Source organism: Hyperoodon ampullatus (assembly GCF_949752795.1).
Source record: "Hyperoodon ampullatus genome assembly, chromosome: 18".
Lineage (NCBI taxonomy): Eukaryota > Metazoa > Chordata > Mammalia > Artiodactyla > Ziphiidae > Hyperoodon > Hyperoodon ampullatus.
Window position 1 is genome coordinate 47,170,032 of NC_136931.1, and position 21,728 is coordinate 47,191,759.

At 58.9% G+C, this 21,728-nt stretch overlaps 1 protein-coding gene across 1 annotated transcript; it reads left to right on the forward strand.

Annotated features, from left to right (window-relative positions):
• Window positions 1–1,033: 1,033 nt before the first annotated feature.
• Window positions 1,034–21,595, forward strand: KMT2B (lysine methyltransferase 2B; the record flags this gene model as incomplete). The annotated part of the gene is given in 38 exon segments (XM_079723098.1): window positions 1,034–1,402; window positions 2,879–2,951; window positions 3,191–5,214; window positions 5,448–5,561; window positions 5,656–5,806; window positions 6,091–6,370; window positions 6,532–6,587; window positions 6,818–7,096; window positions 7,393–7,487; window positions 7,766–7,864; window positions 8,006–8,119; window positions 8,241–8,387; window positions 8,487–8,582; window positions 9,054–9,171; window positions 9,668–9,781; window positions 9,939–10,123; window positions 10,198–10,287; window positions 10,373–10,477; window positions 10,611–10,684; window positions 11,288–11,403; window positions 11,499–11,590; window positions 11,671–11,808; window positions 12,542–12,700; window positions 12,947–13,067; window positions 13,145–13,223; window positions 13,325–13,485; window positions 14,565–14,792; window positions 14,876–15,978; window positions 15,980–16,173; window positions 16,260–16,349; window positions 16,427–16,536; window positions 19,504–19,641; window positions 19,726–19,800; window positions 19,905–20,082; window positions 20,387–20,494; window positions 20,612–20,695; window positions 20,815–20,944; window positions 21,035–21,595. Coding segments are annotated over 38 exon segments (8,163 nt in total). The 3' UTR covers window positions 21,311–21,595.
• Window positions 21,596–21,728: the final 133 nt, after the last annotated feature.

Here is a 21,728-nt window from a genome sequence, read left to right on the forward strand (position 1 = left end):
TAACTGTGCGGGACTGGCGGTTCATCACCGAAATAAAGAGTTTCCTGTGCCCTCCTCTCGGAACCAGAAAGCCGAGTCCGGACTTTAGCCTGCGGGCGGGGGACAGCCTTGCCCCTAGTCCTGTAGCGGCCCCTGGTGGTTCAGCGCGGCGGCCACCTCCTCCGTCTCCCGGGGCTCCCTCTCCTCCCCCGGAGGCAACGGGCCGCGAGGACTCGGCGTCCAGGCCGACTTAGCAGCAAGCCCTGTGGGGGGAGGCTGTCAGAACCCAAGTTACCCGTCCCTTCCACAGCAAGCAACTGCGCGCGGAGTCTGAGTCTGGGCCTCCAGCCGGGGGCTCGAGACGAACGCGTGCTCCGCCCTGCTTTCGGCCACCCTCCTTCTTTCCTAGAGCACAAGAGCCGAAAGGCCGCAGCCTCTCCGGCATCTTCCCTCCAGGCTGTACGAAACGGCTGCCGGGTTGAGCTTCGAACTGAGACTAATCTTTTGCCGCCGCCCCTTACCCAGCCCACGCCTCCTGCAGTAGCGAACTTCATTTTCCAGTGTCTCAGGTGCTCCCAGGGTCCGAGGCCCACCGCACTCTGGGAGTGGTAGTTCACACGGGCCGCTGGCCTCGAGAAGAACAATGGGAGGAGTCTGGGGCAAGAACCACATCTCCCGGCGGCCCCGGAGATCGCTTTCTGGGTCGGGTCAGGACCCCATAATCCCAGCTCTCGCGGCCCTAGCTCGCCGGGAAGGAGCGAGGCGCTCGAACTACATTTCCCAGAGGCCCCTGCGCCTCATCCTCTCCCGCCGCGACGCGGGGGTCTACGCTCTTCAGATGCGGTCTAAGGGTGACGGCCGGCAGGCCTCGGACTCCCGCTCCCGTGGTGCCCCGCGCGCGGCCGGCCCAGCCCCCGGCTCCCGCCGACCCCGCGGCGGCGCTGGTTGTTGTCGTGAGCCGCCGCCCCGCCCCTCCTCTGCTCCCCTCCCCCCCCCGGCCCTGCTTACGGGCCGCCCCTCCCCCCCCCTCCCCGGCCCCTCTCACGGTGCCAAGATGGCGGCGGCGGCGGGCGGCGGCAGTTGCCCCGGGCCTGGCTCCGCGCGGGGCCGCTTCCCGGGCCGGCCTCGGGGCTCTGGCGGGGGCGGAGGCCGCGGCGGACGGGGCAGCGGGGCCGAAAGAGTGCGGGTAGCTCTGCGGCGCGGCGGCGGCGCGGCGGGGCCGGGCGGAGCCGAGCCCGGGGAGGACACGGCCCTGCTCCGTTTGCTGGGGCTCCGCCGGGGCCTGCGCCGGCTCCGCCGCCTGTGGGCCGGCCCGCGCATTCAGCGGGGTCGGGGCCGGGGCCGGGGCCGGGGCTGGGGCTGGGGCCCGAGCCGGGACTGCCTGCTGGAGGAGGAGAGCAGTGACGGGGAGTCCGACGATGAGGTGAGGCAGTCGGAGGCGTCCCCAGCGCCGGGCGGGGCGGAGGCGGGGGGCTTCCAGGGGTCTGGGTGGCCCCGAGGGGTGGCGTGGGGAAGCGTGGTCCTCAGGTCTCCTGAGGAGGGAAAGGGCCCTGGACGTAGGCATGGGAGGAGGTAGGCTGCACGGAGCTGTCGGAGGAAGAGGCCTCTGAAAGTGGATAGAGAAGCCCGGGCTGCAGCTGGGCACTTGGGCCCGAGGCAGGTCCTGCTGAAGTGTCTTGGGCTGATCCTTCTTGGTAGTTGGCAAATCCAGGGCAGGAGAGGTTTGGGCTAGGAGGTTGTGGGGACTGCACTCCCAACCGGTGGTTGACAGCAGCAGCGTGGCTCGAGTGTCGACCCAGGCTAGGGCTCTCTGGGCTCTTACCTGCAGGCTGCCCCGCCCGGCCGCATAATCTCCGGCACATCCCTGATTTCACCAGCGCCCCAATTCTTTTTCTGACTTAAAGTGGAGAGAGGGTAAAATGGTGGAGGTTTTCCTCTTGGGGGCACAGGTTGAAGAGAAATGGAATGCAGGATGAGACTGGGCACTCTGGCAGGTCTGAGTTCAATTCACGATTTATTACCAGTCTCTCAGAAAAGGCAGGAAGGTGTGCTTTTTATTACTTAGGACAGTTTGTAGCCACCTGAGGACTCAGGGCAGATTATAGTATGATAAACCGTTTGATACACACACACACACACACACACACCACACACACACACACCCTGTTTGGGTGCCCCAATTCCCATTTTCATTGAGGAAGAAACTGCAGCCCGAGAGGGTATAAGCAGAGGTTCCACTTTTTTCTCAGTTGGAGAATGAGGGAATCTGAGGGTAGTGCCTACTGCCTGATCTTTCCTTTTTTTTTTGATGCTGGGGGTAGGAGTTTATTAATTTATTTATTTTTGCTGTGTTGCGTCTTCGTTTCTGTGCGAGGGCTTTCTCTAGTTGTGCCAAGCGGGGGCCACTCTTCATCGCGGTGCGCGGGCCTCTCACTGTTGCGGCCTCTCTAGTGGCGGAGCACAGGCTCCAGACGCGCAGGCTCAGTAGTTGTGGCTCACGGGCCCAGTTGCTCTGCGGCATGTGGGATCCTCCCAGACCAGGGCTCGAACCCGTGTCCCCTGCACTAGCAGGCAGATTCTCAACCACTGCGCCACCAGGGAAGCCCTACTGCCTGATCTGAGGAGACCCTCTTCTGTTCCCTTTGGACCAGTGAACCACTGATGGCTGTGCTGGTGTGGTCTGGAACGGGGTGCAGGTTCAAAATAACCTCTGCCTCCATCCCTAGGAGGAGACCGTCTTTTCTTTTCCCCTCACTTTCCAGTCTTTTTAGTTCTTTTGTAAATAGGGATATGTTAAGGGGGAAGCTGGGGATATTCCTCGGAACCTGAGTCTCACATGAAATGAGGGCTTTGGCACTGACTGCTGTTTCTCCCCTCCACCCCTGGTCCCCTAAATCAGGAGTTTCAGGGTTTTCATTCAGATGAAGATGTGGCCCCCAGTTCCCTGCGCTCTGCGCTCCGATCCCAGCGAGGTGAGTGATGGGGAAACTCTACCTCTATAGCTTTACAGGAATGTTATTCTTGCTTTTCGTGTCAGCTCTTCCCTGCTCAACTAGAGTCTTCATCAGTTACCAAGTGTGTTCTGTGTTCAAAGCTCAAGCTAGGCTGGGCTGTCGGGGAAACAGACAAGACTTAGTCCCTGCCCTCCTGGAGTCTTCCTCAGTCTTCAGGGCTACCTTGACCCATCTCCCCACACCTATTCTCCTTTTAGGTCGAGCCCCCCGAGGTCGGGGCCGCAAGCATAAGACGACCCCCCTTCCGCCTCCTCGCCTAGCAGATGTGGCTCCTACCCCCCCAAAGACTCCTGCCCGGAAACGGGGTGAGGAGGGCACAGAACGGATGGTGCAGGCACTGACTGAACTTCTCCGGCGGGCCCAGGCACCCCCAGCCCCCCGGAGCCGGGCATGTGAGTCCTCCACCCCCCGTCGGTCTCGGGGGCGGCCCCCAGGACGGTCAGCAGGCCCCTGCAGGAAGAAGCAACAAGCAGTAGTGGTGGCAGAAGCAGCTGTGACAATCCCCAAACCTGAGCCCCCACCTCCTGTTGTTCCAGTAAAACACCGAACTGGCAGCTGGAAGTGCAAGGAGGGGCCCGGCCCAGGACCTGGGACCCCCAAGCGTGGAGGACAGTCTGGGCGAGGAGGCCGTGGAGGCAGGGGCCGAGGCCGAGGCGGGCTCCCCCTCGTGATCAAGTTTGTTTCAAAGGCCAAAAAAGTGAAGATGGGACAATTGTCCTTGGGACTTGAATCAGGTCAGGGTCAAGATCAACATGAGGAAAGCTGGCAGGATGCCCCTCAAGGAAGAGTTGGATCTGGACAGGGAGAGGGCCCCTGCTGGAGGAAGGAGCAGAAGCTGGAGGAGGACGGAGAGGAGGGGAAAGAAGAGAAAGACAAGGAGGAGGAGGAGGAAGAGAACGAAGAGCGAGCTGTAGCCGAGGAAGAGATGGTGCCAGCTGAAGAAAAGGAAGAGGCGAAGCTGCTGTCACCACCCCTGACTCCTCCGGCCCCTCCACCTCCTCCTTCCCTCCCACCCTGCTCAACATCTCCTCCATCCCCACTTTGCCCTCCACCACCCGCCGTGTCTCCTCCGCCCCCACCATCCCCTCCACCGCCTCCTGCCCCAGAGGAGCAGGCAGAATCCCCTCCTCCCGTGGCACCAGCTACATGCTCCAGGAAGAGGGGCCGGCCTCCCCTGACTCCCAGCCAGCGGGCAGAGCGGGAAGCTGCTCGGGCAGGGCCAGAGGGCACCTCTCCTCCCACTCCAGTCCCCAGCACCACCACAGGAGGCCCTCTGGAAGACAGCCCCACTGTGGCCCCCAAAAGTACCACCTTTCTGAAGAACATCCGGCAGTTTATTATGCCTGTGGTGAGTGCCCGCTCTTCCCGTGTCATCAAGACGCCCCGGCGATTTATGGATGAAGACCCGCCCAAACCCTCAAAGGTGGAGGTCTCACCTACTCTACGGCCTCCTGTTGCCACCTCCCCACTCGCACCCCAGGAACCAGCGCCAGCCCCGTCTCCACCGCGTGCCCCAACGCCTCCACCTACCCCAGCCCCACTCCCTGAGAAGAGACGGTCCATCCTAAGGGAACCCACATTTCGCTGGACCTCACTGACCCGGGAACTGCCCCCTCCTCCCCCTGCTCCTCCACCGGCCCCACCCCCGCTTCCTGCACCCGTCACTCCGTCCCGGAGGCCCCTGCTCCTTCGGGCCCCTCAGTTTACCCCAAGCGAAGCCCACCTGAAGATCTACGAATCGGTGCTTACTCCTCCTCCTCTTGGGGCCCCTGAAGCCCCTGAGCCAGAGCCGCCTCCTGCCGATGACTCTCCAGCTGAGCCTGAGCCACGGGCAGTGGGCCGCACGAACCACCTCAGCTTGCCTCGATTTGCCCCTGTGGTCGCCACTCCTGCTAAGGCGGAGGTGCCGCCTCCTGGGGCTCCAGCTCCAAGCAGTGGGCAGCAGCCTCAGGCTCAGCTGCAGCAGCCCGTACAGGCCTTGCACACCCAGCTGCTGCCTCCAGCGCTCCCACCACAGCAGTCACAACTACAGCCGCAGTTACAGCTGCAGCCGCCACCACCGCAGCAGCCGCCACCACTGGAAAAGGCCCTGACTGCAGGCCTGGGTTCCTTACCACTGTCTGGTGTGGAGGAGAAAATGTTCAGCCTCCTCAAGAGAGCCAAGGTGCAGCTAATCAAGATCGACCAGCAGCAGCAGCAGAAGGTGGCATCTTTGATGCCGGTGAGCGTGGTTCTTGGGCCAGGCCCCTGCACCCAGCCTCAATCCTCTGTGACCCTGAACCTTGTTCCCTCCCTAGACACGCTCCAGCATTGCAGGGAACCTTCAGAGCCGGTCCTTCCCCTGTCCGCCAGCTTCCTGTGTTCCTTCCCTGGCCCCATCCCTCCCCACTGCTAGTCTCCTGGCCCCATTTTTTCTCGCTCTCTAGCCTCTGACCCTGTTTATTCCCCCACCAGTCAAGCCCTGGAGGGCAGATGGAGGAGGTCGTGGGGGCTGTCAAGCAGATCCCAGACAGAGGTTCTGTCAGGTCTGAAGATGAATCGATGGAAACTAAGAGAGAGAGACCATCGGTATGGAGTGGGAAGAAGGCGCTCTGAAGAAGGCTGGTTTCGGGGCCACAAGGGGCAGCGCTCCACATACGTTCCTGCTTTCTCCTCCCCCCAGGGCCCCGAGTCCCCTGTGCAAGGCCCCCGCATCAAACACGTCTGCCGTCATGCTGCTGTGGCCCTGGGTCAGGCCCGGGCCATGGTGCCCGAAGACGTCCCCCGCCTCAGCGCTCTCCCTCTCCGGGATCGGCAGGACCTCGCCACGGAGGGTAGGGGCGGGTGTGTTGGGATATTTGACAGCTGTGTCAAGTTTGGCGGCAAGTGAAAGCATCAAGAACCTGGAAGAATGGCAGCTGAGTCGGGTGCTTGGGGCCAGGTGGCAAGTGGGTTGGAGTGCTAGGTCTTAGAGCGGATTTGGGAGCACCTGAAATGGGAGTACTGTGGGAAAGTGGGGACCAGAAGGCCAGTTGAATGGGATCTAGGGGAGGTTAGGGAAATGAGGTAGAACTCCTGGTGGCTTTGTGGCTCCATCCCGGCCTCTCTGCTGCACTAGATACATCGTCAGCATCTGAGACTGAGAGCGTCCCATCTCGGTCCCGCCGGGGAAAGGTGGAGCCAGCAGGGCCTGGGGGAGACTCAGAGCCTGCGGGGTCTGGAGGGACCCTGGCACATGCACCCCGGCGCTCACTGCCCTCCCATCATGGCAAGAAGATGCGGATGGCACGGTGTGGACACTGTCGGGGCTGCCTGCGTGTGCAGGACTGTGGGTCCTGTGTCAACTGCCTGGACAAGCCCAAGTTTGGGGGCCCCAACACCAAGAAGCAGTGCTGTGTGTGAGTAGCTGAGGTGCAGCCTCCATTCCCACCCGTGGTTGTCAGTTACCCAGGCCTCCTGCCCCAGCAGAGCAGTGGGATTGGCATCCTTGTGGAGAGCTTCCTCTCTTCCCCCAGACCACCAGTCCCCTACCCTGGTGACGTGCTGCTCCCCTCCCCAGATACCGGAAGTGTGACAAGATAGAGGCTCGGAAGATGGAACGGCTGGCCAAAAAAGGTAACGAGGTTTGAGGAGCATTTCTTTACACAATCTTACTGAGATTCGTGGTGCGGAGGAAACCATGTCTTCTTTGCTCTCCTCCCCATACCTTTGCAGTCCACCACCTTTCTTTGCTTTTCCATCATGTGCTTGTTCGCTTCTGCCCCACTTTTTTCTGGCTTTTCTCCATCCCAGTGTCCCATGTCCCTGGCTGAGCTCAGATCCTACTACGTCCCCTGTTCCCACAGGCCGGACGATAGTGAAGACGCTGTTGCCCTGGGATTCCGATGAATCTCCTGAGGCCTCCCCTGGTCCTCCAGGCCCACGCCGGGGGGCGGGAGCTGGGGGGCCCCGGGAGGAGGTGGTGGCCCCCCCGGGGCCCGAGGAGCAGGACTCCCTCCTACTGCAGCGCAAGTCAGCCCGGCGCTGCGTCAAACAGCGACCCTCCTATGATATCTTCGAGGACTCGGATGACTCAGAGCCTGGGGGTCCCCCTGCTCCTCGGCGTCGGACCCCCCGAGAGAATGGTGCGAATTGTTTGTTGCTTCCTCTGTCGGTCCTGTGTCTTTTGTGTGGAACGGTCAGGACTCCCAGACCCAGGGCTTTGTCGGTCTCAGTGTAGAGAAGGGGGGTGGTTTTAGTGGACAGGGAGGACGGGTGCAGGAGGTTTTCAGTAGCCTGCGGAACAAGGCCCAAGTCATCTTAGTGGACCTTGTCTAGTTAAAGAAGGCCCTGGGGATCCAGGTAACAATTGGGGGTTGTAGAGGAGGGGGAATGGGGCAGAGAAGAGGAGGAAACCTCACCGCTCATGTGTCCTGCCTAGAGCTGCCAGTACCAGAGCCAGAGGAGCAGAGTCGGCCCCGCAAACCCACCCTGCAGCCTGTGTTGCAGCTCAAGGCCCGAAGGCGCCTGGACAAGGTCAGCATAGCCCCACACCAAGAGCCCCGAGTCCTGTGGAAGGCATGGCTCCATCCCAAGGAGCTTCCTGGCAAGTCAGGGTAACAGGCTCACCTGAGTGCCGTGGTGTGTCCACGCCAGAGAACAGGTCCTGAGGGGTTGAAGCAGGCCTATCCTTCTGAGGCCAAGTAGGATTTGGGCAAAAGGCAGGGTTGGGTAGGCTGGAGGAGAGGGCGGTGAGGAGAAAAGTTGGTAAGGGGTGGGGCTGGCAGCACTCTGAGCACCACCATCCTCCCTAGGATGCTTTGGCCCCTGGCCCTTTTGTCTCTTTTCCCAATGGCTGGACTGGAAAACAAAAGTCCCCTGATGGCGTGCACCGGGTTCGTGTGGATTTTAAGGTACGGCATGGAGCAGGGGAGGGTGGTGGGGACTACGGTGGGAGGAAACGTGTTTATTATGAGTGAGAAACCAAGGCTTTAAGGTTGGATCTGGCTTGTGTTCCTGGCTGCTCTCTGACCTCTTGTCTTCTCTTCCCTCAGGAGGATTGTGATCTGGAGAACGTGTGGCTGATGGGCGGCCTGAGCGTACTCACCTCCGTGCCAGGGGGACCACCGATGGTGTGTTTGCTGTGTGCCAGCAAAGGCCTGCATGAGGTTGGACCCCTGCCTTTTTTCACAGCCCCCCAAGTCTGGTTTCTTGGGCCCTCTCCACAGGGTCACATTCCCTGGCCTCCTGGCCTCACACTCTGTCCGTCGTTCCGTCTCCCCACCCCAGCTGGTGTTCTGCCAAGTCTGCTGTGACCCTTTCCACCCATTCTGCCTGGAGGAGGCCGAGCGGCCCCTGCCCCAACATCATGATGCTTGGTGCTGCCGCCGCTGCAAGTTCTGCCATGTCTGTGGGCGCAAAGGCCGGGGATCCAAGGTTTGGGCACGAGGGCCATGGCAGTGGAGGCATGAAAGAGAAGGGGTGTCCCTGTGCCAGTAGGTTCTGCCATTGCTGTCTTTCTCCAACATCTAACAGCACCTCCTGGAGTGCGAGCGCTGCCGCCATGCTTACCACCCAGCCTGCCTGGGGCCCAGCTACCCAACCCGGGCCACACGCAAACGGCGCCACTGGGTGAGAGATGAGGCCCCCACCCCTTACTTTGGAGTTCTGATTAATGCTGCACACCACCCCCAGACTTGCTCTAGGCCAGGGCTCTCAGGAGGAGGGGAAGGGTGGAGGTCCTTCTGAGAGTTTGATAAACATCACACGTCCTCTTCAAGAATTTCACGTAGACAAGATTTATGTGCAGAATTTGTATGTAATGGTTTTACGGGCTCATGCATTCCACGGCCCCCAGCTCACAGCCCCCTCCTGCTCTAGCCTAAACTCTTCCGCCTCACTCTACCCATCTCCCCACTTCATTTCTCTCCTGCCCTGCTGCTTTCCTTCTCCCTTCCTCCTCCTCTCCACCTCTCCTGCACACCTTTTCTCCTCTTATCCATCCTTCCTCATCTGTCTCCTGCCTCCTCTTTGCCCATCCCCCCTTCGCACTGCTCCAGCCCGGTGTCTGGCTTTCCCCCTAATGTCGCCCTGCCCTCCCAGATCTGCTCAGCCTGCGTGCGCTGTAAGAGCTGTGGGGCGACTCCAGGCAAGAACTGGGACGTCGAGTGGTCGGGAGATTACAGCCTCTGCCCCAGGTGCACCCAGCTCTATGAGAAAGGTGGGGACCTGGCAGGGGACCGGGGCCCCGGGGGCCACCGGGGAGTGGGCCAGGTTCCTAGACAAGCAGTTGGAACAGATACTCTTTTCTAGGGGCTTTCTACTCTCTTCTAACTATGGAGCCTTTCCTTCCACTCAGAGTACTCTCCCACTGAGGGCAGTGGGAGTAGAGGGCGTGGAGCCCACCCTTGTGGTGGTCCCTGAGATACCTCCTGGAACCTCAAGTCTCCACTGAACTCTTTGAAGACCTGGGCTTCCTCATTTACTCAGGCAGCATGTTTAGCAAAGCTTTTTCCTTTGTGAGGCCTTGAGGCTGCAGAGTTAGAAAAGCAGCCTTATTCTCAGCCAGCTTTTGGGGAATGGTAGGGACCCAAGTGGGGCACGATAGAGGCAGCCCCTGCAGCAGTCAAGGGATGGCTGGCCTCTGGACAGGGGCTCTGAGGGGCAGCTAGTGGCACCAGCTCCTCTGACTTGTCTCTCCTTCCCTCTCGCTCTAGGAAACTACTGCCCGATCTGCACACGCTGCTATGAAGACAACGACTACGAGAGCAAGATGATGCAGTGCGCCCAGTGTGACCACTGGGTGCACGCGAAGTGTGAGGGGCTCTCAGGTGAGTGGGTGGATTACCTGGGGGATGGCCTCAGTCCTTTGGGGACCCCTGTTCTACCCTCCACTACAGGCCCTCAGGGGACAGGGCTGAATGTTCTTGGTGAAAGCCCTCACACCTCCCTAAACCATTTTTTCCTTTCCTGCCCTGGCTGTTCTAGATGAAGACTATGAGATCCTGTCGGGGCTGCCAGACTCGGTGCTGTACACCTGTGGGCCATGTGCTGGGGCCACGCACCCCCGCTGGCGAGAGGCCCTGAGTGGGGCCCTGCAGGGGGGCCTGCGCCAGGTGCTCCAGGGCCTGCTGAGCTCCAAGGTGGCAGGCCCACTGCTGCTGTGCACCCAGGTCTGGGGGCCCAGGTGGCAGGACGGGGTGGGCCTAGGTCCAGCACGAGCCCTGCTGACTTCCCCTCTTTACAGTGTGGGCAGGATGGAAAGCAGCTGCACCCAGGGCCCTGTGATCTGCACGCTGTGAGCCAGCGCTTTGAGGAAGGCCACTACAAGTCCGTGGTGAGTGGGACATTGAGAGGAACAGGTGGGTTCCAGGAGGAGAGGGTTGGGGTCGAGGCTCGAGTCCTGACAAACCCCCTTACAGCACAGCTTCATGGAGGATGTGGTGGGCATCCTGATGAGGCACTCGGAAGAAGGAGAGACGCCGGAGCGCCGGGCTGGAGGCCAGACGAAGGGGCTCCTACTGAAGGTGAGCTCTTTGGGGGATGCCTGGAGGGTAGCTAGTGTGGTAGTGGGGAGGAGAGAGTGGGTCCTTCAGACCCTGCCCCCGCCAGCTCTCCTGAGGAAGCCAATTCTTCTCATCCTGTTAACCTGCTCCCCAGCTGCTAGAGTCTGCGTTCGGCTGGTTCGACGCCCACGACCCCAAGTACTGGCGACGGAGTACCCGGCTGCCCAAGTGAGCGAGGCTGGGTAGCAGGAGGGGAACCAGGGAGTGAGGGCAAAGGCAAGGGCACCTAGGAATCCAGGGTCAAGCTGGACTGAGAATAGTCGAGGAGCAGGGTTAGGGTCTGGAGGGTGGTGGAACCAGCATGAGAGTCCCCAGTGGTTCTAGACGAGCAGAGACTCAGATTGTGTAGTTAAATCGTACTTCGGTTCTACTTTATGCAAGGCAGTGTTGGGGACAGCAGTGGGCGAGCCATGTTTGGGAGGTTGGGCAGGCACTGATGACCCAGACAGTCAGGGCGCTGATGGGGAGACCCAGGGGCTGTGGGAGCCCAGAGGAGGCGCCTGCCTAGGAGCCTAGGGCCTGAGGCTTCCCGGAGAGATGACATCCAAGCTGAGAAGTGGAGGAAAAGTATTCCGGGCATGAGGAACAGTGTTTCGTGGGCCAAAGGTGGCATGAAAGGGCCTGGCTTGTTTGGGAGACTGAGAGAAATTCCACGTAGAGAGAGGACAGAGGGTGTCATGGCATATTCACGCTGATACTGTGGGTGGGCCCCGGTGCAGCCCCCACCCCCCGTTAAGAGACATGTCAGAGGCTGACCCTGCCTGTCCACAGCGGAGTCCTCCCCAATGCCGTGTTGCCCCCTTCCCTGGACCATGTCTACGCTCAGTGGAGGCAGCAGGAACCAGAGACCCCAGAATCAGGGCAGCCTCCAGGGGATCCCTCAACAGGTACTGGGAAAACGGGGCTGGAAGCCAGATCCCCTGGTTGGTGGGCCAGGCTCCAGGTCCTCATTCTTGGACCTTCCTTCCCACACCCCTTCCAGCTTTCCAGGGCAAGGATTCAGCTGCTTTCTCACACCTGGAGGACCCCCGTCAGTGTGCGCTGTGCCTCAAATATGGGGATGCAGACTCTAAGGTGAGGGCTACTGCATGAAGCCCAGGCTGTGGGGTCTGGTCTCTGGGGCCTCCCCTTCTGCCACCCTCCTCTGTCCTCAGGAGGCAGGGCGGCTTCTGTACATCGGGCAGAATGAGTGGACACATGTCAACTGTGCCATCTGGTCAGCCGAAGTGTTCGAAGAAAATGACGGCTCCCTCAAGAATGTGCACGCTGCTGTGGCTCGAGGGAGGCAGATGGTGAGGGCACGGGCCTGGAGAGGTGGGCAGTCCTCGGGGCCCTCCTCCACTCAGAGACGCTCTTGTTCAGTCTCTGCCACAGCTTGTCCTTCCACTGCTGGTCCTAGGTACCTTTCTTGGTTGTCCCAGCACTGTGGTGCTGCAGTGACAGCAACTCTTTTCCTATTTGTGCTCTCTGGCCATAATATGGGCCTGAAGCCTGGGAGCCTAAAAGTTAGTCTGTTGAATTTGTTGATTAAACCTGTGCTGGATGCTTTCCATACAGTGTGGGGTTTAGCTCTTATTATATCCCTATGAGGTGAGGTGTAGCCTGAGTTAGAAATCCCCCTTACCAGTTTCGAACCTAAGTCAGGTACTGTAGAACGTCTCCAGCTCACCCTCAGAAAGAAGGATGATAGACGTACCACGGGGCAGGTGTGAAGATGAAATGAAATAATACAGATTCCATGCTAGAACAGCATGAGGAAGATGGTAAGGTAAATGCCACTCTCAGCCTTGGCTCTTGTTATTTTTCTTCCTGCTGCAATTCTGTTTGAAACAGTCTGAAATGGTTTTGATGTGTACCTGGCCTTGGATGCAGCTAGGGGAGAGGTAATGTTTGGTGAGTGCCTTTGCTTGGTGAGGTGCTGGGCTAGGCAGGGGCCCAAGCAGAGTCTCAGGGACAACGATGCTGAGTGTCAGACCCTGGCTCAGGTCACTGGCTTCCCCCTTTAGCAGCCCCTTCCCCCCACAGCGCTGTGAGCTCTGCCTGAAGCCTGGAGCCACGGTGGGCTGCTGCCTTTCCTCCTGCCTCAGCAACTTCCACTTCATGTGTGCCCGGGCCAGCTACTGCATCTTCCAAGATGACAAGAAAGTTTTCTGCCAGAAACACACAGACCTGCTGGATGGCAAGGTGGGCCCGCACCCTTGAGGAGACAGCTCCCCACTGCACTCTCTTCCTCTTCCACTCAGGGGGCTCCGTAGCCCCTCAGGCCTGGCCCCAGCTGTCTCTCAGTGTCTCTTCCTTGTTCCCTTACCCCCCGCCCCCAGTCCTGTAGTCAAGCCCCTGACTGACCAGAGTCTCTGCCTCCAGAGCCTGCCTTCACATCCCCCTCACCCACCACCAATCCAGCAACCCCATTTGCCACCCCCCTCCCAGGAGATCGTGACCCCTGACGGTTTTGATGTTCTCCGCCGAGTCTATGTGGACTTTGAGGGTATCAACTTCAAGCGAAAGTTCTTGACGGGGCTTGAACCTGATGCCATCAATGTGCTCATTGGTAAGCAGCTTGCTCTCTACCCTGGTCTTCCTGACCCTGCCTGGACCCACCCTCCTGACCTCTCCTCTGCACCATAGGCTCCATCCGAATCGACTCCTTGGGCACTCTGTCTGACCTCTCAGACTGCGAGGGACGGCTCTTCCCCATTGGCTACCAGTGAGCAGCCCAAGGGACATTGGTGGGGCTGGGGGTCTCCAGGACTGGATCTTGTTTCCTAAGTTGTCCTGACCCTCTTGTCCCACACGCCCACCCATCAGGTGCTCCCGTCTATACTGGAGCACAGTAGATGCTCGGCGGCGCTGCTGGTATCGGTGTCGAATTCTGGAGTATCGGCCATGGGGGCCGAGGGAAGAGCCAGTTCACCTGGAGGCAGCAGAGGAGAACCAGACCATTGTGCACAGCCCCGCCCCTTCCTCAGGTACAGCCTTGGAACTCCTTCATTTTCTTCCCTGAGTGCTGCCCTCCCCAAACAGTTACCCACCAATCCTTATTCTCCTTGTGCCCTAAGGAAACCCCAGGATGCTTGCCATTGTGCCACTTGTTGTAATGGCAGTAGCTTGAGATGACTTAATGGCTGCGCATAGTGTGCGGGGACTGTGCTCAGCATCTCCCAGGACGCTGAGGGGAGAGCGCCATGCTACCTGCTTGTGCACAAATGTAGGGAGCATTTATGGCCACCTGACTTGGGGCTGCGTGCTCATGTAGTGCTCCCCACAGCCCTTTGAGAAAAGTATAAGCTCCTCTGTACAACTCAAAGAGGGCAGTAGCTCTCCACAGTGACCTAGTGGTGGAGCCAGGATTCAAACCTAAATCTGCTCATTTCCCAAACTGGCACCTTCCCATCTGTGCTAGCACTGAGGGATGTAGCTGAGCGCTGGATGGCACAAAGCAAAGAATGGGCTTGGAGATAGGTAGAGGGAGAGGTCCTTGTGGGCCGAATGGGAGGAGGAGGAGATTTGGATTGCGCTTGTGGGTGAGGTGTTTGTTCTGGGTTGGAGCATGACACAGGGTAGAGAGGGGAGGAGGGTACAGCCATCCTGGCTGGAAACAAGAAAGTGTTGGGAGGAGGCAGCAGAGATCAGCTTGCACAGATTGGGTGGAGCCAGGTAATGGGGAGCCGCAAGCGCCAGGACGGGGTGGATGCATTTGATGTGGCAGGGATGTGCAGAGCAGGTAGGACTGGCCGTGCTGGAGAGAGGGCAGTGCCCTGTGTGGGGCCTGAATCAGAGAGCAGTAGGCAGCCAGGAAGTGGGGAGATGGCAAAGGATGGGTGAGGAGGGGTCACAAAGGAACTCTGACCCAGGTGTGTGTGGAGGTTTTGCAGAAGCCACAGAGGGGTTTGGGACCTGGGTGATGACTGGGAACCCATGCGCCTTGTCCCCAGCTCAGGGGCCAGGCAGAGAAGGTGCGGTTGGTTCAAAAGAACAAAGGGTATGTGAGGGGAGGCTTTCACAAAGAGCCCCTGCCACCCATGATGCCATTCTTTTGCCTCTTTAGAGCCCCCAGATCATGTGGACCCCCCACCAGATACAGGTGCCCTTATCCCTAGAGCTCCTGAGCACCACTCACCCGTTGAGAACCAGGACCCCCCACTTCGGCCGGATCCAAGCAGCGCCCCTCCTCCAGCCCCCCGCTCCTTCTCGGGGGCTCGAATCAAAGTGCCCAACTACTCACCATCCCGGAGGCCCCTGGGGGGTGTCTCCTTTGGACCCCTGCCCTCCCCTGGTGAGTACCTGGGAGTGTCTGGGAGAGGGGTGGGGCAGGGTGCGGCAGGAGCTCCTGGCTGACCCTGACCCTTCCGCCTACAGGAAGTCCATCTTCTCTGACCCACCACATCCCTACGGTGGGAGACCCGGACTTCCCAGCTCCCCCAAGACGCTCCCGTCGTCCCAGTCCCCTGGCTTCCAGGCTGCCACCATCACGGCGGGCCTCTCCCCCTCTCAGAACCTCTCCTCAGCTCAGGGTCCCCCCTCCTACCTCAGTCGTTAGAGCCCTCACACCTACCTCAGGGGAGCTGGCTCCCCCTGGCCGGGCCCCATCTCCTCCACCACCCCCTGAAGACCTGGGCCCAGACTTTGAGGACATGGAGGTGGTGTCAGGACTGAGTGCTGCTGACCTGGACTTTGCGGCCAGCCTGCTGGGGACTGAGCCCTTCCAGGAAGAGATTGTGGCTGCAGGGGCAGTGGGGAGCAGCCACGGGGGCCCAGGGGACAGTTCGGAGGAGGAGGCCAGCCCCACCCCCCGCTACGTCCACTTCCCTGTGACTGTGGTGTCTGGCCCTGCCCTGGCCCCTGGAGCCCTCCCTGGAGCCCCCCGCATTGAACAGCTGGACGGAGTGGATGATGGCACCGACAGCGAGGCCGAGGCAGTCCAGCAGCCTCGGGGCCAGGGGACTCCACCTTCAGGGCCAGGAGCAGGCCGGGCTGGGGTCATCGGGGCTGCAGGGGACAGGGCTCGACCTCCCGAGGACTTGCCGTCAGAAATTGTGGATTTTGTGTTGAAGAACCTAGGGGGGCCTGGGGAGGGGGGCGCTGGGCCTAGAGAGGAGCCACTCCCCCCAGCACCTCCCTTGGCCAATGGCAGCCAGCCCCCTCAGGGCCTGCCCCCTAGCCCAGCTGACCCCACCCGGACGTTTGCCTGGCTCCCTGGGGCCCCAGGGGTCCGGGTATTGAGCCTGGGCCCTGCCCCCGAGCCCCCCAAACCTGCCACATCCAAGATCATCCTGGTCAACAAGCTGGGGCAAGTGTTCGTAAAGATGGCAGGGGAGGGTGAACCTGTCTCACCCCCAGTGAAGCAACCACCTCTGCCCCCTCCCATCCCTCCCACGGCCCCTGCTTCCTGGACTCTGCCCCCCGGACCCCTGCTGGGTGTGTTGCCAGTAGTAGGGGTGGTCCGCCCTGCCCCTCCCCCACCCCCCCCCTCCACTGACGCTGGTGCTGAGCAGTGGGCCCCCCAGCCCGCCCCGCCAGGCCATCCGCGTCAAAAGGGTGTCCACCTTCTCTGGCCGTTCCCCACCAGCACCTCCCCCAAGCAAAACTCCCCGGCTGGAGGAAGATGGAGAGTCCTCGGAGGACCCCCCGCAGGGTCCAGGGCTTTGTGGCAGCGGGTGAGTGAGCGTGCCCAGGCTGCGGAGTGGGAGAAAGGTGGGCAGGAGAAGGCAGCTCAGCCTTCTCATAGTCCACTCCGCACCAGGTTTAGCCGAGTGAGGATGAAAACGCCCACTGTGCGTGGAGTTCTCGACCTGGATGATCCTGGGGAGCCCACTTGGGGGGAAAGCCCGAGGTGAGTGGCCAGCCTCCTTTCCCTGGAGGCTCTGGAACCTCTGTCACTTCCTCCTTCTGACAGGTCTCTCCTCACAGGTCCCTCCAGGACCGGTCCCCTCTGCTGCCACTTCCAGAAGGTGGTCCTCCCCGGGCCCCCGATGGTCCCCCTGACCTGCTGCTTGAGTCCCAGTGGCACCACTACTCAGGTAGGGGCCAGCCTTTCCCTCTCACTGTGTCCTTCCTCGTGCTTGCCTCAGCTGAGTAACTCACTGATACAGAATTGGTCCACTTAAAAAAAAAAAAACAGCTCACTGGGTGTTGCACATTGCACACCTACCTGGGTACGAGCCTGAGGCTGGGTGTTAGAGTTACAGGGACACCCTTGGGAGCTTATGGCCTGTGTCAGAAACAGACACATGCCTGTTCAGTGTGCCCAAGAGCCCAAGGACGGGCTTCAGGGGCTAGTGCACCAGGGTCAGAGGTTAGGTACCTAGTAAAGCCAGAGATGAAGTTCTGGGGATCATCCACACTATGGAGCCCACCTAGGACCCAGAGGAAGGACAAGAACAGTGGGAAGGAGATCAGAGGAGGGTGGTGTCCCAGAGGCTCAGGGAAGGGAGTGGTCAGCAGTCCCAACTGCCACAGAGAACACCAGGCATGTGGGGTCTAGGATGGGTGTACTGCTTGGGCAGGTAGCACAGGGTAGGGAGGATGTTGTGTCAGAGTCCAGAACTGAAGACAGTGTTTGACGAGGAAGCCAGAACAGCAGCCAGGCACTTTGCCAAAAAGCTCAGTTAAGAGTCTGGGGTGGGGGTTGGGGGTTGGGGGGAGCAGCTCAGAGGGGTTTGGTGTGAGGGCTGTGACAGCAAAAGCAAGGATGAGGGTGACGGGGACTCGTGGATGGAAAAGGAGGTGGGAGGAGACATAGCGGTCAGGTTTGCATAAGAGACCCCTGAGATGGAGGGAAGGACATGAGGAAGGTGTACAGGCATACCTCGTTTTATTGCCCTTTGCTTTGTCACGTTTTTTACAAATTGAAGGTTTTTGGAAACCCTGCATGGAGCAAGTCTATCAGCGTCATGTTTCCAACAGTATTTGCTCACTTGGTGTCTCTGTGTCACACTTTGGTAATTTTCTTAATACTTCAAACTGTTTCATTATTTGTTACGGTGATCTGTGATCAGTGATCTTTGCTGTTACTCTCGCAAAGAGATTACAACTCCCTGAAGGCTCACATGATGTTTAGCATTTTTTTAGCAATAAAGTATTTTCTAATTAAGGTACGTACATTGTTTTTTTAGACATAATGCTGTTGCACACTTACTAGACTACAGTATAGTACAAACGTAACTTGTATATGCACTGGGAAACTAAAAGATTTGTGTGACTCGCTTTATTGCAATATTCGCTCTGTTGCCGTGGTCTGGAATTGAACCCGCAGTATCTCCGAGTTATGCCTGTACTTGCAGAGATACGAGACATCAGTATGCGGGATGGGGGCACGTGGAGCAGTTCTGGCTGATGGACTCAGTGAAGCTGGAAGGGCAGTGCTCTGTTGGTCATGGAGGGCAGTGGGAGAGGGAGTAGGCTACAGCCAAGTAAGCTGATAATTGAGCAGCCTGAGGCTCGGAATTCCTTGTGGCCCCAAGTCCTGTCCAGATGTGTGGATTTTCTCATTATGTAGAGCTAAGCTGCTGAGTATGGAAGTGGAATGAAGTAGACTGAGACTGTTTAACTGAAAGGCTACTTACAGGGGTCGGAGATGGCATGAGGATATGGCAGTGACCATGACAGACAGGTCCCCTGCCCATAGGAACCAGACCACATTTTGCTAGAGGAAACAGATGTGTAATTAACAAGCACATTCTAGCTTAGGATGAGCACCATGAGAAAGAAGAAAGTGAGAGTGTGCCCAGGCGAGGCCTCTGTGGTTGTGCTCAGGGAACAGAATGGAAGTGAGGATGGGGAAAGGTGGCAGAAGTCAGAGGTGGACCCTAGGGCATTGCGAGGCCCAAGGATGATGTGGGACACACAGCAAGAGTTAGGTTTAGAGTCTTGCTTAGGGCTGGAAGGGCACATAGGCAGGTTGGCCCAGAGCAGTTCTGTGGGGAGAAAGTATGGCCATGTGGCTCCTGCCCCTCCTAAAGTATGCTCCACTCAAACGTATGCCCCCCACCCCACTCAACCCAGGTACAATGGTCAGGCCTCAGTCCACATCCTGCTTGAGCCAGTAGCAGCATTTGGTGTGCTGATCCCTCCCTCCTTGAAGCACTTCCTTTCCTGGCTTCCAGCACCCCAGCCCTCTCCTCACCTCTGGCTGTGCCTCCTCACTGCCCCAGCCTGTCAGCTTTGGTGTGTCCCAGGGCCCTGGCCTTGACTTCTCTAATCTCCACTCACTCCCGAGTGCTCTCGTCTAGCTTCCTGGCTCTAAACCCCATGTCTAATTCTGATAGCCCCCAAGTCACTAGCCAGGCTCTTATATCCTGCTGCCTGTTCGCCATCTCCACAAGCAAGTTGAAAGGCAAGGTTTTCTAAGAGGAATCTCAGCCCCAACATGTTCCAAACTGAGTTCTCGACATTCACCCCAAACTCGTTTCTCCCTCACCTTCACCATCTCAGTCAGTGACCATTTTATCCTTCCAGTTGTTCAGGCTCCACACCTCAAGAATTGTCCTTGACCCCCCTTTTCTCTCACATCCACCTCACCTGTGTCAGCTAGTCCTATCTGTTCTAGCTTTAAAATTTTTAGCCCCTGAGAAATCCCTCGTAGTGTACATATACTTGATTCTGTGAGTATGGGCCTTTATAATAATATATTGGTAATCTTTACGGAAATGTGGTACACATAAGAAAAATACATGTGCAAAATATAGTAGTTCTCCGGTATTATAAATTTTGTGCGAGATGCAGAAAAATGAGGAGTAGATCGGCATTTACGGTAGGCTGAGTTTGAGTGAGCCATAAGCGTGTCCTGCAGTAAAGGGACTGTAGGCCCTTTAGAAAAAATAATGTCCATTCTATAGGGTTCACTGGGCAAATATTGCAGGAGGAAGGCCCTCAGACCCAGCAGCTGTGCTTAGACGCCAGGAGGAAGGAAGGGCAAAGGGGAGCCAGGGGCTTCTGAGTCCAGGAGGGGTGACCCTCCCCAACTCTGATCTGCTCCTTGGGACCAGGTGAGGCTTCAAGCTCTGAGGAAGAGCCTCCATCCCCAGAGGACAAAGAGAACCAGGCCCCTAAACGGGCGGGCCCACACCTGCGTTTCGAGATCAGCAGTGAGGATGGGTTCAGCGTGGAGGCCGAGAGCTTGGAGGGTGAGTTTGGGAGTAGCATCGACAGGGAGGGAAGGTGTCCCGTAGAACACCATCCTGACAGCTCTGGCCCTGCCCTCTCCCCAGGGGCATGGAGAATTCTGATTGAGAAGGTGCAAGAGGCCCGAGGGCATGCCCGGCTCAGACATCTCTCCTTTAGTGGTAACTGAGGGGTTTCACAGGGATGCTGGGGGCCGGGATGACTCCCTGTTGGCAGGATGGGCCTCCGACATGACTTACGTGTCCTCACTTTTGACTCTCCCCAGGAATGAGTGGGGCAAGGCTCCTGGGCATCCACCACGATGCAGTCATCTTCCTGGCAGAGCAACTGCCCGGAGCTCAGCGCTGTCAGCACTATAAATTCCGCTACCACCAGCAGGGAGAGGGCCAGGAGGAGCCACCCCTGAATCCCCATGGGGCAGCCCGCGCTGAGGTCTATCTCCGGTGAGAGGTCTGGGGTGTGGCGCCTGAGTCGGGGTAGCCCTGTCGGAGTTCTCAAGGGTGGGAATTAAGTCTTTACAGTTTAGAAACTGAGGTCTGAGGAGAAGATACTAGGCCACTCCAGAACTTATTCCTAGAGTTCCCATCAGAAGAATGAACCTCATCTGTTCCCCTTTTGCTGTGTCTTCAGTAGTAGCAGTATTGCTCCTACCCTACCAGCAGCAGGCCCAGGCCAAAGAATAGATGGGTCGCATCTTCTTGAAAGAATGGCTGTGAACCTCCTTCCTTTCCTCCCTCCCACCTGCAGGAAGTGCACCTTTGACATGTTCAACTTCCTGGCCTCCCAGCACCGGGTGCTCCCTGAGGGAGCCACCTGTGACGAGGAAGAGGATGAGGTGCAGCTCAGGTCAACCAGGTATGGAGGGCAGGCCAGGGTACTGGGGATGGTCTGGAAAGGTCCAAAAGAGGGTGATCAGGGCAAGAGAGGTCATTCCTGGGTACCAACCTGTGTGACGCTGCCGTCCCCCACCAGACGCGCCACCAGTCTGGAGCTGCCCATGGCCATGCGCTTTCGCCACCTCAAGAAGACATCCAAAGAGGCTGTGGGTGTCTACAGGTCAGTGGGGTTGGGGGGGAGGATGCCCCTTGGGTGGATGGACAGGTGCCCTAGTGTGGGACCACCTTGGTTCTGTCCCCCTGCCCCCTGACCTCCCCCTTGCCCATGCAACCCTGCAGATCTGCCATCCACGGGCGGGGCCTGTTCTGTAAACGCAACATCGATGCTGGCGAGATGGTCATTGAGTACTCTGGTATTGTCATTCGCTCTGTGCTGACTGACAAGCGGGAGAAGTTCTATGACGGGAAGGTAGGCTCTGCCAGGCCATGGGAATGAGACGGGTGAAACAGTGTGGTCCATGGGAACAGAGCCCCTGACTGCCCCACCCTGTCCCTGTAGGGCATTGGGTGCTACATGTTCCGCATGGATGACTTTGACGTGGTGGATGCCACCATGCATGGCAATGCCGCCCGCTTCATCAACCACTCGTGTGAGCCCAATTGCTTCTCTCGAGTCATCCACGTGGAGGGCCAGAAGCACATCGTCATCTTCGCCCTGCGCCGCATCCTGCGTGGCGAGGAGCTCACCTATGACTACAAGTTCCCCATTGAGGATGCCAGCAACAAGCTGCCCTGCAACTGTGGCGCCAAGCGCTGCCGTCGGTTCCTTAACTGAAGCTGTGGCTGCCTGCCACGCCCCCCGCTGCCGTCTTGCCCCTCGTCCCTCCCAGAGCATCTCACCCCACCCTCATGTTCAGGGTGGATGTGGGCATGCAGGTGGCAAGGGCCCTGCCTCCACCCCTCCAGCCCACCCAGCAATCACCCCCTTCTTTCCCTGGGGGCCCAGGATGTAGATATTGTACAAAAGTTTCTAAATCCCTTCTTTTCTATGCACTTTTTTATTTAAGAGGGTGGGATCCCAGGTGGGAACCCCCCACAATAAAGTCTGTCAATGTTTGGAGAGGTGGTCTTCCATTTGTATGGTGCTGGGGGCAGGTCGGAGCTTCTGGTCCTCTGTGCCCCACACTCATCCTGAGCCAGGGAAGGCGAGAGGGCATCGTTCAGAATTAGAAGTAAACTGGGGGGGTCTCTTA